At 38.3% G+C, this 14,443-nt stretch overlaps 1 protein-coding gene across 2 annotated transcripts in view; it reads right to left on the bottom strand.

Annotated features, from left to right (window-relative positions):
* RP2 (RP2 activator of ARL3 GTPase) overlaps positions 1–14,443 on the bottom strand; it is a 52,296-nt gene that overhangs the window by 25,132 nt on the left and 12,721 nt on the right. For both annotated transcript variants that reach the window (XM_032426768.1, XM_032426769.1), the window contains exons 2-3: positions 6,733–7,398; positions 2,163–2,277 (exon numbers count right to left, since the gene is read on the bottom strand). In XM_032426768.1, coding sequence (XP_032282659.1) covers positions 2,163–2,277; positions 6,733–7,398 — 781 coding nt within the window. The remainder of the gene's footprint in view (positions 1–2,162; positions 2,278–6,732; positions 7,399–14,443) is intronic.

Raw genomic sequence — 14,443 nt, 5'->3', positions numbered from 1 at the left:
GAGATATCATTTTATACCTGTCAGAATGGCTAACATCGAAAATATAAGAAATAACAAAGTGCTGGTTAGGATGTGGAGAAAAAGGAACCCTCATGCACTGTTGGTGGGAAAGCAAATTGTTGCAGCCACTGTCAAAGACCGTACGGAGGTTCCTCAGAATGTTAAAAGTACAACTACCCTACAATCCAGTAATTGCAGTACTGGATATTTACCTGAAAAATACAAAACACTAATTCAAAGGGATACATGCACTTTTATGTTTACAGCAGCATTATTTACAATAGGCAATTTATAGAAGCAGTCCAAGTGTCCATCAATAGATGAATAAATAAGATGTGGTGTGTGCATGCGTGCGTGCGTGTGTGTGTATAAAATGGAATATTATTCAGCCATTGAAAAGAATGAAATCTTGCCATTTACAACAACATGGATGGAGTTAAAGAATATAATGCTAAGCGAAATAAGTCAGAGAAAGACAAATACCATAGTGAAATCACTAATTTGAAAAGATATATGCACCCTATGTGCACTGCAGCATTATTTACAATAGCCAAGTTATGGAAGCAAGCCATGTCCATCCATAGATGCATGGATAAAGAAGGTGTGGTATATATATAAAATGGAATATTACTCAGCCATAAAAAAGAATGAAATCTTACCATTTGCAACATGGATGAAACTAGAGGGTATAATATTAAGTGAAGTAAGTCAGCCAGAGAGAGACAACTACCATATGATTTCACTCATATGTGGCATTTAAGAAACAAAACAAAGAAAAAAAAGACAAAAAGCCAGACTCTTAAATACAGAAAACTGGTGGTTGCCAGAGGGGAGGTGGGTGGGGAGAGGGGATGAAATAGATAAGAGACTAAGAGTACACTTATCTTGATGAGCACTGAGAAATGTACAGAATTGTTGAATCATTACACTGTATACCTGAAACTAATATAACACTGTATGTTAATTATACTTCAATTAAAAAAAAGGAGCCAATCATAATTTCCAATATATATTCTAGAGTAGATTCACACACTGGGTTAGAACAAATCCTTCATACTGCTACAATAACCACAAAGGTATATGAAATACTGTATTAATGGCTGAGTCATACCCAGCATTAGTTATTAAAATGATCCCAACAATCCTCCAACATTTTCTTTTTTTTTTTTTAAGATTTATATATTTATTTTAGAGAGAAAGAGCATGGGGGAGCAGAGGGAGAGGGAGAGAATCTCAAGCAGACTCCCTGCTGAGCACGGAGCTGGACGCAGGGCTCAATCTCACAACCCTGAGATCATGACCTAAGCCAAAATCAAGAGTCCGACACTTAACCGCCTGAGCCACCCAGGCGCCCCTCCTCCAACATTTTCATATAGGTTTTGCAGTTATTATAATTTACACATAAAAAGCATGTAAATGCAGATGTACCATCTTTTTAGGGTATACTCAATCAGCATTGCATATTACTATACATATTTGCTCAGGCCAGTAAAGAAAAGCCTGATGAGCCTTGAGCAAACAATGTCCCTGCTCTGACAGATAAACAGAACTCTGTCCTCTAGAATCAGTATGCCTTCAAATACATACAGACAGACATAACCCTTCCGGAGGGCATATGAATTCCAGTTCCTCTGTTTGCAGACGTATTTCCAGTATCTGAAATTTGTTGGTGGCATTTGCCCACTGGGGAAAACAATTCTAGTTATGCATGAGAAGTTAATCAATCACATTAAATACATAAAATAGTATACCATTTTATTTGTATTTCTTATTTCCTTTCCAGTATGGTCAAAGCCCACTGAAGGCAGAAAGAATCCTTATGAAGTGCTTTGTAACTCTGGGCAGGGAGAACGAAACAGTCACTCACTGTAGTACAATAATATAACAACAATAAAATAATAATTAAAATAACAAAATATATAATAATAGAGTATGACTTTCAAGTACTAAGATGACAAAAGAGGAAAGAAAACCTAATGCCTCGTTAGTTATATAGGAATTTTTGAATGATGTGAAATTTTGACATTTTTGAATAGTAATAGAAAAACGATAAAACAAACAAGAAGGAGAAGGCAATGTAAGAGAAATGCTAAAGGCAAGAGCAGATCTAATCACATGTCAAGTGGATAAGCACACAAGTACACCAATCATCCAGAACGTACCTTTGTTCAGAAGAGGAAGGAAGTCAGGTGCTTTTTCCCCAAAAACCCTTTGAGCATCCTCGGCTTTCATTGACACTTCCTTTGTCTGAACTAGGAAAAAGCCTTTACCGACCATCTGTGGAAAATAAAATTTCATTTAGAGTTTAAAATGAACTTCTGAGATTAAAACAATATTTTTCTATTCTAGTATTTTTCTGTACAAAATGCAACACAGCATGCTGATTTTTGTTTGAATCATCACTCTAATTCAAGGCGTTTGCTCTAACAAGTTTTCACATACACAAGATTTTTCCAGATGGGTAGTCTGCAGTGCCTAATTTGTTTGTCCAATGAGAAGAGAATGGGCAAGTAGGTAAACTAGGGTACATTCATCGCATGATGAAATAGCATAGTTCATTAAACATAACAAATAATAAAATGGGGAAAAGCTTATGTAATAATTTTGAAAAGCATGATACAAATATATATAGTATAGCACAATGGTGATAGATCACATTTATGGAGCCCTACTGTGCGCCAGGCAGTTTTATGCGCTTTACATGTATAGCACATTTAACCCTCTCATGAGGTAGGTACTATTATTACCCTCATTTTACAGGTGAGAAAATGAAGGCACAGAGTGGTAAAGAAACTTACTCAAGGTCACATAACTATCAAGTAACAGAACTGTGATTCGAACCTAGTTAATCGGATGATAGATGAAATCAATGAAAGATTATTCCTAAAAAGACTATTCAAGATATAGTATATTATGGATGATTTTTTTGGTTATGGATGATTTTTAAACATTTCTACTCTTCTTTATTTCTACAATTCTGTACAATAAGTACACATTAATTTTTAGAAAAATGATGAAAGTAGTTTTTAAAAATGCAAAGTATTCAACCACTTTAATTTTTTTAGCAAAGCCTATTGGATTTTTAAGTATAAAAGTAACGTACATATATGCTCAACACAGAACACCTGAAAAATGAAAAAAATAGAAACAAATACGAACCAAGGTGCCACCACTCAAAGGTGCCACTGCCATTTGGGTATACTTCCTTTTACCCTCCCAGTTTTCTTTTTCTCCCATTACAGAAATGACACATGTTCATTGTAAAATCCATATAACCACAAAAAGAAAAGAAAATCCTAATCTTAATCCAATTCCCAAGAATAACCACAACTGTTAACATTTTAGTATATATAACTTTCCACACTTAGATCTCTAAAAAAAAATTCAGATACTTATATAATATTCTACAAATTTTCACTTACTTGACTGTGAATATTTCCCAGCTATTCCACTATAAAATTACTTTTAATGGCTGATAGTATTTCATCCAATCAGCTACATCATCCCATACCATTCCATCAAATTGGATTCAAACTCAAATCCTTTTTCAGAACCCTCAATGCTGCCTCAGAAAAAAGAAACATACATAAAAAAGTAGCAGAAAATTGCGCGGACATCCACTGCCAGGTGATGACTGCAAAGTTACTTAAAATATCAGAAATAATCCTACATCTGTTTCTAATTTTCTAGATGGCTTACTACCTCTCATTTTATAGTCAGACACATAAACTGACAAGATGATTAATTCAAAATACTGTTACCTAAAAACAAATAATGAATTACAAAACTTGATCTATTTTGATATCTCACTGCAGATACCTGGAGACTCTTTTTTTCATGGAAATTCTTCTACTTATAAAGACTTGAAAATAGTGGTAACTACCCAACTTAAATTATGCAATACATTACTTCCAAACAATTCAAACTACTTTTACTCTAATTTATCCTGTGCATATCTGTGATGTACCTAAGAGGAAGCAAGAAATCTGATTTTTAGGAGAGAAAATTGAGGCCCAGTAACTTCTCTTGATTCCCTTTGGAATGTGCTTTCTGCTTTATTCAGCTTTTCTGGACTTCCTATCTCAAAAAACTATTATGATACATTTAATTTATAAAAACAATGTGAAACAAAATTCTGTGATACTCCTAGGGTTTAACAAAACCAGAGTTAGCAATCACAGTTCCAGTCGAAGCTGTCTTAAGGTATTCGGGTTATGATATGAGAAAGACTCAAGTTTTGTGGGGGTTTTGTTTTGTTTTGTTTTGTTTTTCATCTCAGAATTAGATAGCTCCTACACATATTTTCCTGGGAACTTGAGCTTCATTTTTTTTTTTTGAAAAAATATGTAATCTCTCCCTTAATATGTAAGTCAGTGATCTTTTGGCATGTTTTGATACCCTCTTCACATGTACTTGGCATTTTCTTCTTTTTGTTCTTTTGTCATTCCTTAATTCTGTGCTTTCAGAATTAGGTAGGATAACTCCAACCACAAAGTCCCAGGGTTTTTCCTTCTAGGCTGAAGGGTAGTATCTGCCTTGACTCCCCACACTTTCAGTCACATTCCTGCTCCACCAGGCACTCGTCAACGTTCCTTTACCACTGGGGCAGCAGATTAGCATCATGCTTAAGGGTTCAGACTGTGCTTTAAAGCCAATTCCTACCAAAAAAGGAGTTTAACCTGAATAATTACATCGTCTGAAAACTGTATGTAGATTTTTTTCTAAGTCTGGATTTAAATCATAGCTCTGCTGTTTACCAGCTGAGTGACCTTTTGCAAGTTACTTGCTCTCTCTGTGGCTCATTTTCCTTATCTGTAAAAAGGGGACTAAATGGCACCTATTTCATAGGTTATTCTAAATTAAGTGAGTTACTTCATTTAAATTCCTTATAACAATGCCTGGTATACAGTAAACACTATATAAGTGTTAGCTATTATTACTGCTGTTGTTGCATTTTTGTTTTAAAATATCTTGTACTCCAGAAGGACATCTAAAGAACATCATTCTTCCTGGTCACATGTTGCTTTCAAGTGCACACAACGCTGCCATTTCACACATCAGATACCCGAAATTAAAAGGTTAAGAACATCTGATGACTCATGAAGAAAGACTGTTTGTTTTGATGGGATTTTTTCTTTAAACATGCTATCTATTCTTTATGTCCACTTCTCAGTTCTTACCAAAAAAGGAGTTTAACCTGAATAATTACATCGTCTGAAAACTGTATGTAGATTTTTTTCTAAGTCCCCATGAAGTATAATGAAAATGCTGACCTCTCAGATGTTGGATTAGCATGTGATTAGATTGCTCAAAGGCCAGAAGTACTTTTTCTATATCTTACCAGATTCATAGCATGTTTTCAGCAGATTGGCATGAACAAAAAATAAAAATACCACAGTCTTAAAATTATACTTTGGTTTCTGTTGTTTTGAAAACTAGACTTCAGATATACTTTGTAGGTTTCAGACATGGGTTTTCTACATTGTAGGATGTATAGCTACAGAGAGGTGGTAATTTTTAGTGGTTTTCCCCCCTATAATCTTCCTTTCGACAGAACAGTTTCAATTTTTAGGGATGCCTGGGTGGCTCAGTTGTTAAGCGTCTGCCTTTGGCTTAGGTCATGATCCCAGAATCCTGGGATCAAGCCCTGCATCGGGCTCCCTGCTCGGCAGGGAGCCTGCTTCTCCCTCTCCCGCTCCCCCTGCTTGTGTTCCCTCTCTCGCCGTCTCTCTGTCAAAAAATAAATAAAAATCTTAAAAAAAAAAAAAAAAAAAAGAACAGTTACAATTTTTTAAAAAATCCATTCAAAAGGAGACTTGAGTGTTCCATTCACTTCTTCATTTCCGGAAGTTTGATTTTTAAATTTGACCACTCCTGCAGAACATCTGATTAATGGGTGACCAATACATCCCACTGCTGCCTCCCTACTGGAGCGCCCACCAACATAGGAACTGCTGCTTCTGGAGCCCCTAATCTCTACGTCCCCAGTTATTTTTCAAGTGGAAGCTGCTTCTGCCAGAAGGACTCTTCTTTAATCCCAAACTCACCAAGTCCCTGCTCCTGAGCCCACCACCTCTGCTATCCCAGCTCCCACCTCATTCTTACACACCAAGCTCCCCTTCCCATAGCAACAGGGCAAAGGAGAGTAATGTGGAGGTGGTTTTCACAGTCGCCCCAGTGGCCAAAAGTTGTACTCCTAAATGTCTTTGCCACCCCTTCCAACCAATTAAAACTCCAAAAAAATATTCCCAACTAAATAAGGTCATGCTTTACTATGCAGTACTACTTTTGTAAGCTTCCGTGGAAATCATTCATTATTAAGAATGGAAGTTCTCTGAGGGCAGAGAATTTTGCCTATGTGTCTCCATCTCCAGCATATACTATGGGTCATCAGCTTTAAGTTGCCATCAGTTGTAAGATGCATTTCGGATGAGCAAAAATGTGGAGAACAAATGTGCATCCTATAGTCAATGAAATATGGCAACAGAAGTAACTCTTCACATAGTAAGTGCTTAATAAATGCTTACTGAATTATATTTTTTTTAAGTTTCTTTGGGAAAGTCTTTTGAGGCCCAAGCAATCAGCTTACAGATACATCTGCAGGGGGGAGGGGACTAGAACTTAAGGATTGCCTGTATTCCTAATAATCAATTTTGAAAAGAATAGAAGTTCTCCAGGAAGTGGTGTGTTCCTATCTAGATGTGGGTCTGTCTCTCTTCTCTCTCTCCTTACCTCATCAATTAGTTTTCTGGCATTTGCAATAGTGTAATCACCAGCAAATAATACCACTAAGCATGACTCATCGCTGCTCTTCTGTCTCTGACCCCGAGATACTGGAACAATACTTCTATTGGCTTCTGTGGAAACTCGGACAGCTTTGAGCTCTTCGGTAGTAGGTAGAGGAACATGGTCTTGCACTACAGCATTCTCTGGAAGAAGGCTCCAGTTGAGTTCTCCTGACACAGGTGTAAAGTCATGAATGTTGCTCCAGGTATTATTGAAGATACTTAGCCCTGCATCTTTGAACTGGAACGCTAATTCAGGGTAGTACCATTGGAAGCAGCCAAACTTGATGTTTGTGGAAGACTCAATGATGGGTTGAGTGGCACAGCACAAAAAGACTTCCAGCTTTCTACAATCCCTCACACGAAACTGTTGGCAGGCTAACGTGCACTTGCAATCTCTGCAATTCCGGAAAAACACACTGCCTTTCACAGGTCCCAGAAAAATTACGCAGTTAGTACAGTCGTCGATAGTAATTGTAGCAGAGTGATCAAAGATGTAGATGTTACAGTTCTCACAGTCTTGAATGAGAAACTGTTGTCCTGCCACTTGGCCAGGTAGGCGACCTACTGTTTCATCCTTCAAGCCACTGAACATGTAGTCTTTTGGATCAACCTGCAGGGACAAAACACAGGCCTTGAGTATTACTAACATTATTCAACAAATACTAGTCAAGTGTCTATTGGGTACCAGGCACAATTCTTGGTGCTAAAATAAGAAGTTCCTACTCTCACCGACTTTGCAACACAGTAAGAAAATGAACAGCACAAATTATTTTTTTCCAATAATTAAGAGGAATGAGGGGGGAAAAAGGGAGAGGAAACTGTGATAAAGAAAGACTCAAGGATGTATCAACCAAACAATGTGTGAACATTGTGTGGATGCTGTTTCAACATACCAACTATAGAAATACTTTTTTGAAACAATTGGGGAAATTCTCATGCACACAGCATTTTGGATGATATTAAGGAATATTTCCGCTCTGACCCTTTCTTTTTTCCTGATGCTTCAATTTTTAAATTTTTTAAATTCAAGTGTAATTAACATACAGTGTTATATTAGTTTCAGGTGTACAATGTAGTGATTCAATAATTCCATACATCACCCCGTGCTCATCACAAGTGCCCTCCTTAATCCCCATCACCTATTTCACCCATCCCCCCACCTACCTCCCCTCTGGTAACCTCCAGTTTGTTCTCTATATTAAGAGTCTGGTCTTTTGACTGTCTTTTTCCTTTGTTCGTTTGTGTTGCTTCTTAAATTCCACGAGTGAAAATTTAAAACAACTTCTGCTGCTTCTTTAAAAACTTCTGAAATTGGAAATACACCCAGACTGAGATATATTTCTCTATCCTTCAATATATGGATGCATGGGTCTTAGTTTCTAAACCCCGACTGATTTCTGCAATATGCTACAGAAAATGGAAGAACCTGAAGGCACAAGAACTACTATATGGCATAACTCCCATCTGCAAGTTTGATTCAAATATTTATTGAGCTTTTCCTACAATGTAATTCTTTAAATGCCACCATTCCTATCTTTAGATATTCTAAACTAAAGCACACATAACCTTTTAAACAGTATGCCTGGAATTTGTCACATTATATATTTTAAAATTCTAACTGACCTCTAAGAGCCACAAAAAGGCCATTTTGATTTTTTTTTAATTACGTTTGAGTCTACTTGCACTGTTTTACCTTTTTGCAAATATTAAATTTCATGCAAAACTATTCATGTGCCAGAAATAGACTCCCATACAGCAGGTAAAATTTTGATTATTCACAAAGGATAATTTAATCATCCCAACCATTTCCAAACTAACTTAAAGTGACTTATTCAGTATTGCACAATAAATGTTGTACTTATCCAGTTTTATATAATGTACTAGAAGGAGTACTGGTCTATAGCATGAAGCAATAAGAGAGGCACTTTGTTTCCCAGTCTTAATTTTGTCACCTATAAGCAACATCATCCTGGAAGAGGCACTTCAACTTTCCAGATCTTCAGTCATTCAACCAACATTTGAACACCCAATATGAGCCGGATAGTCTCTTAGGCACTAACATGAGTATGACCAGCTCTTCCCATAAAAAAGTAAACACTAACCTAAACAGATGATTTAAAAACAACTTGGCTGTGTAATGCAAGATGCCTAGAATATTCTGGAAACACAGAGGAGAATGACACCTGGGGTGGGGGAGGTAGGGGTGTAAGACTACTAACAAAGTGAGAATGAACAAGCTGAAGATCACCACATAAAACGGGTAGGAGTAAAGGATCCTCCCTTCCCACACCAGGCAAAAGTGAAAGAATTAACAAAATAAAACTCTTTGGAGAACATGAGGAAAAGCAAAAGTGGTTTGGTGTTTACCAGTGATACTAGAATGGGAGTAGATGAAGCTAGAGAGATAGGCAGGGGCCATATTATAAAGCCTGGAAGTTATCCATGGGCAATCGGTTACCACAGGAAGATTTTAAATAAGAAAAATTTACATTTCAGGAAGATTACTCTGATAAGAATATGGAGGTGGAGCATGGATCTGAGACTGTTGCAGTCAGTCATCCAGTAAGGACTGGACGTAGAGCAGTGGTTAGGAGAGAAGAGGAAGATAGGATAAATTTGAGAAATACTGAGGAAGTAGAATCAATTTGGTAATTCAATGGCTATAGGAGGTAAGGCAGAAGGATGGATCCAAAATGATTCCTAGTTCTCTAGTCAGTGTTTTTCAACTTTTTTGGACTATAATCCACATTAGTAGATTCTTCAGCACAGCGCAGTACACCTACTTGTAAGTATTTGTGCATGTACATATACCAAAGAAATAAAAGCTTCACAAATAATATTTACCCTAATTTTGTGTTAAGCCCCCCAAATTTTCTATTATCCCACTGATGGGTTTGAAAAAACATTGCTCTGATTTATATGATTGGATGTTAGTGTGCTATACATCAGAAGAAGGGAAAAATACAGGAGGCAAACACAGGTTTAATGTGGAAAGAAGTGTTCAAGCAATTCTATTTCTAGGATTTTACAGGTGCTGCATGTATATAAAGGTACCGGGGCACCTGGGTGGCTCAGTCTGTTGGGTGACTCTTGGTTTCGGCTTAGGTCGTGATCTCATGGATTGTGAGACTGAGCCCCATGTCAGGCTCCGAGCTCCGTGCGGACTCTGCTTGAAGATTCTCTCCCTCTGCCTGCCCCCTCAAATAAGTAAACTTATCTTTTTTTTTCAAAAGAGGTACAGTATTCCAGTTTGGTCTCTACCAAGAAACTGAATTAGCATGGTTGCTGGTTCCCTATTGCCTAAGATCAACCCCAAAGGGACCATGTAAGGAAAACACCAAGAAAAGGGGAAACTATGAGAAGTCCCTGTGGTGGAGAGTGGGAGGATAAAACAGAAAAGGAACCTCTGGGATTTCTGCTCTTGCTTCTCCCCCACCCTAAATCTTGAGACAACAGTGCTTCTCCCACACCTGCTGGGACTCAGATCTCTGGTTCAGACTTCCTTTGAGTAAATTCAGGGCAGGACAGAAACCCTGTGCTGGTGAAGAGCTGGGAAAAAACAGGTGGGGACTAACTCTGACAGTTGCTCTGGACCTCTCCAAACCCTCATAACTGGCAGATTAAAATCTAAGGAGTGTCTTCTAATGTGCTTCTCCCAACTACTGATTGGTCAAGGAGACCAAAAAAATTAACAAAATATATAAGATCTGAACCACACAATGAGAAAAAGCTTGAGTTCTGCATCCAACAAGTAGAGTATACTCACAGTTTTCTTAAGGACACATTAAAGCTTTTTTAAAAATCATATACTAGATCATAAAGCCTAAACAAATTTTAAATGATAGATAACTTACAGACCATGATACGGGACCAACATGTAATTAAGTTAAAAGTTAATAACAAAAGATACTTTTAAAAATTCTTGCCTGCTTGAAAATTTTAAAAACACACTGCTAAATAACTCACGGGTTAAAGAAGAAATCATAATCAAATCTAAAAATACTTAGAATTAAATGTTAAGGCACCACATTTGGGATGCAGCAAAGATGGTGCTTTGAAGGAAATCTATAACCTTAAATAGCTATAATAAAAACACTCAAAATTAGTTAAATGTCCATCTTAAGAAATTAGACAATAAACAATAAACCTACAGAAAGTAGGAGAAAAAAGACAAATAGAAGTTAATGACAGGGGCACCTGGGTGGCTCAGTCGTTAAGCGTCTGCCTTCGGCTCAGGTCATGATCCCAGGGTCCTGGGATCAAGCCCCACATCGGGCTCCCTGCTCCGCGGAGAGCCTGCTTCTCCCTCTCCCACTCCCCCTGCTGTGTTCCCTCTCTCGCTGTGTCTCTCTCTGTGAAATAAATAAATAAAACCTTAAAAAAAAAAGAAGTTAATGACTTAGGTATTAAATATATAATAGAAAACATCAGCAAAGCCAAAAATATGTGGTTTTTTGGGGGGGGGCAAAAAATAGGCAAACTTCTGGCAAGAATGACCAAGGAAAGAAGAACGAAACACGAACAATATGAATGAAAAGAGGAATATTACCATAAATAGAGGTTAAAAAGAGAATAGTATCAACAACCATATACCAACAAGTTTCAAGAGATTTTGTCTATGAAATGAATAAATCTCTTAAAAAATAACTTCTCACAACTGACTCCAGAGGAAGTTAAAAGCTTAAATAAAATGCTATTACTGCTAACGAAATACAACCAGTGGGCTAAGTGTTCCCACAAAGAAAACACCAGGCCCAGATGGTTTTATAAGCAGATTCCAATTTTATTTATCCCAGGTTTATGCAAACCCATAAAGACAATAGAAAAAGAAGGAACAGTCCTAACTCATGCTATTAGCCTGCCTGGCAAGAACCTAGTAAGAAAAACAAAGACATAACAAAAGAAGAAGATTTTAGGTTCATTTCACTCACATCTGTAGATGGGAAGAAAAAAAAAAAAAAACACCCTGCAAATTAAATCAATCCTATAAAAAGAGAAAGCACCACAACCAAGTTGAGTGCAAATGGTTCAGTATTAGAAAAATCTTTCAATGTAAGTCACTATTATGTGATAACAACTTATATTTTGCTCCTAATTCCTATTGATCTGCTGTGGGAATGTATTCCTCAGTAGATCTGAAGCACTTGTTGTGACTTGTCTATGTCCTCTGATTCTCCTTTGCCCAGACGGCCTTCTCCTAGTTCTTCTTGTCCACCTGTCAAACTTGTTTCTGTGAAGCTCTCCAGTTTCCTCAACCAGGAGCCTGCTCCCCCTTTTTGGAGGATCTATATTGCATTAAATAGCAGCCTCTATCCCTTCCTGTACAGCGATCTTTGGGCTGGGATCCTGTAACCAATCTACTTAAAACGGAAACACTTCCTCCAATACTACCTCTTTACCCTTCTTTATTTTTCTCCAAAGCACTTAGCTTCCTTTTAATGCACTATGTATGAATTATATTTATTGTCTTTATTCCACCAGCCCTCCATTGGGACATAAGGTCTTTGAGGGACAGGATTATCTGCCTTGCTCGCCCTTGTTTTTCCCTGCACCTAGAACAGTGCTCGGCACCACAGGGGCACTCCATACACCCATGTTGAATCCATTTTAACTACTTAATCTTTGTTACCTCAGAGTGTAACCGGAGGTAGGCGGTCCCCAGGGGTTGTTTTAATAAACAAATGTGAAGAGTAACTAAGTTTGGTAATCACACACTTCCCCAATCCCCCATTCTCCACGCCATCCCCAAAGAAGAGAGATCCCGATAATGATCAAGAACATGATATTCCTAGGGACATTTAGTCAGGTCACTGTGCAAGTTGGCCAACTTCTGAGTAGGAAGATAATTATACACAAAGGAGGCAAAGGCACTCTTAATACCAGTCCTGGGTTTCTCCTTTTTACATTCTCTTCTCTCTCATACCTGTGGTAAAAGAAAGCTGCGGCTGCCTTCCACTTGGAAGAGCCAGTCAAAGGGGATGGGAATGTGGTCATGGAGCAGGCTAATGGGATCTGGATCTAATCCAGGCCTTAAAGTGGAGAAAAGAGAACATGCAAGAGTGGTTTCAGTCAGTTCTGCTTTAGGCCTTAAGGAGGGTAAAAACATTGTCTGGTCTTCTTCAGCCTGTCACCTTGGCACCAATCCACCTCCCACAGTGGGGGTGAGAAGATCAAGAGTACCAGGATTAGGTGTAGGGAAAAGGAGCCCAGGAGTTGGGCTGTCTCTACCAAGGCCTCAGACTCAATGGGCAAGTAGAATCTTCAAGTTTCAGTTTACGGTTTATCTCACTGTACCAGAAACTCCTTAAAACTCTGATGTAAAACTTTGTATTTTCCTGGGGAATTAATTTGGGGTTCAAGATTCTGGCCAAATTATCTTTGCCTGAGATATGGATAACAAGTTCAAACATTTGCAAGCATATTTATCTGAGAATTAAGTAGGGAACAAACCAGTGTTTGGATAAAAATAAAAAAACAGTTGGGGCGCCTGGGTGGCTCAGCTGGTTAAGCATCTGCCTTTGGCTCGGGTCTTGATCTTGGGGTCCTGGGGTCTGCAGGTCGGGCTCCCTGCTCAGTGAGGAGTCTGCTCTGCTTTCCCATTCCCTCTGCCCCTCCCCCCCCCAGCTTGTGTGTGCTCTCTCTCAAATAAATAAATAAAATCTTAAAAAAATAACAGTTAATACCTGTTACTTAAAGGAATTTGGCAAATTTGTTTTGCATGGAAATGATACGTAAGATGTATAGTATTTGAGAAGTTTCAACTATATTAATTATAATTAGTACTATATCAGTAGTTGCAGTTAAGACTTGTTGCAAACGCAGAAATAATATCCACTCTTTCTTAACTTTGAAATTACTGAGCTGCTGCCTTAGTCTGCACAGGAAGTGTTATGTACTGAATACCTGTATCCTCTCAAAATTCAAATGCTGAAGCCCTAACCCCCAAAGTGATGGTACTTGGAGTTAGTACTTGGAGATGGTACTTGAAGAAATCATAAGGGTAGGGCCTCATTATAGGATTAGGGCTCTTAGAAGAAAAGAAGAGATCTCTCTCTCTTCCTCCCTCTGTCTCCCTCCCTCCTTGTGCACACACTAGAGGAAAGGCCATGAGTCCACAAGAAGGTAACTGAATATGAACCAGGAAGCAGGCCCTCACCAGTGAGAACTGTGGAACTCTTGGCACATTACAATTCCGTCCAAATCCCTGCAGTAAGAGACCTGACCAAACTCCAGCATGTCTTCTAGCAGCACAAAGCCATGTCTCTAGAAGGACCCTACCCCCTACCCCCATTAAAATTCCTGCCTGGAAAATTTTCCTGCCAGGAAAATTTACTACTTATTCTAGCCAATGCTTGATAATAGGCCCCTGACTTCCCTTTCTTAGAGCATTTATTAAAAAGGGCTTAACAGGAGTGCCTGGGTGGCTCAGTCAGTTAAGCGTCTGCCTTTGGCTCAGGTCATGATCCCAGGGTCCCCGGATGGAGCCCCGCATTGGGCTCCCTGCTCAGCGGGGAGTCTGCTTCTCCCTCTCCCTCTGCCGCTCCCTTGCTTGTGCACTCTCTCTCTCTCTCTCAGATAAATAAATAAAATCTTTTTTTTAAAAAAGGGGGCTTAACAGTTGTGAATATGTAAGTCTTAAAACTCAGAGATATCTT

This window comes from Phoca vitulina, unplaced genomic scaffold, assembly GCF_004348235.1.
Source record: "Phoca vitulina isolate PV1807 unplaced genomic scaffold, GSC_HSeal_1.0 scaffold35, whole genome shotgun sequence".
Lineage (NCBI taxonomy): Eukaryota > Metazoa > Chordata > Mammalia > Carnivora > Phocidae > Phoca > Phoca vitulina.
This window is presented reverse-complemented; position numbering and strand designations above follow the sequence as displayed.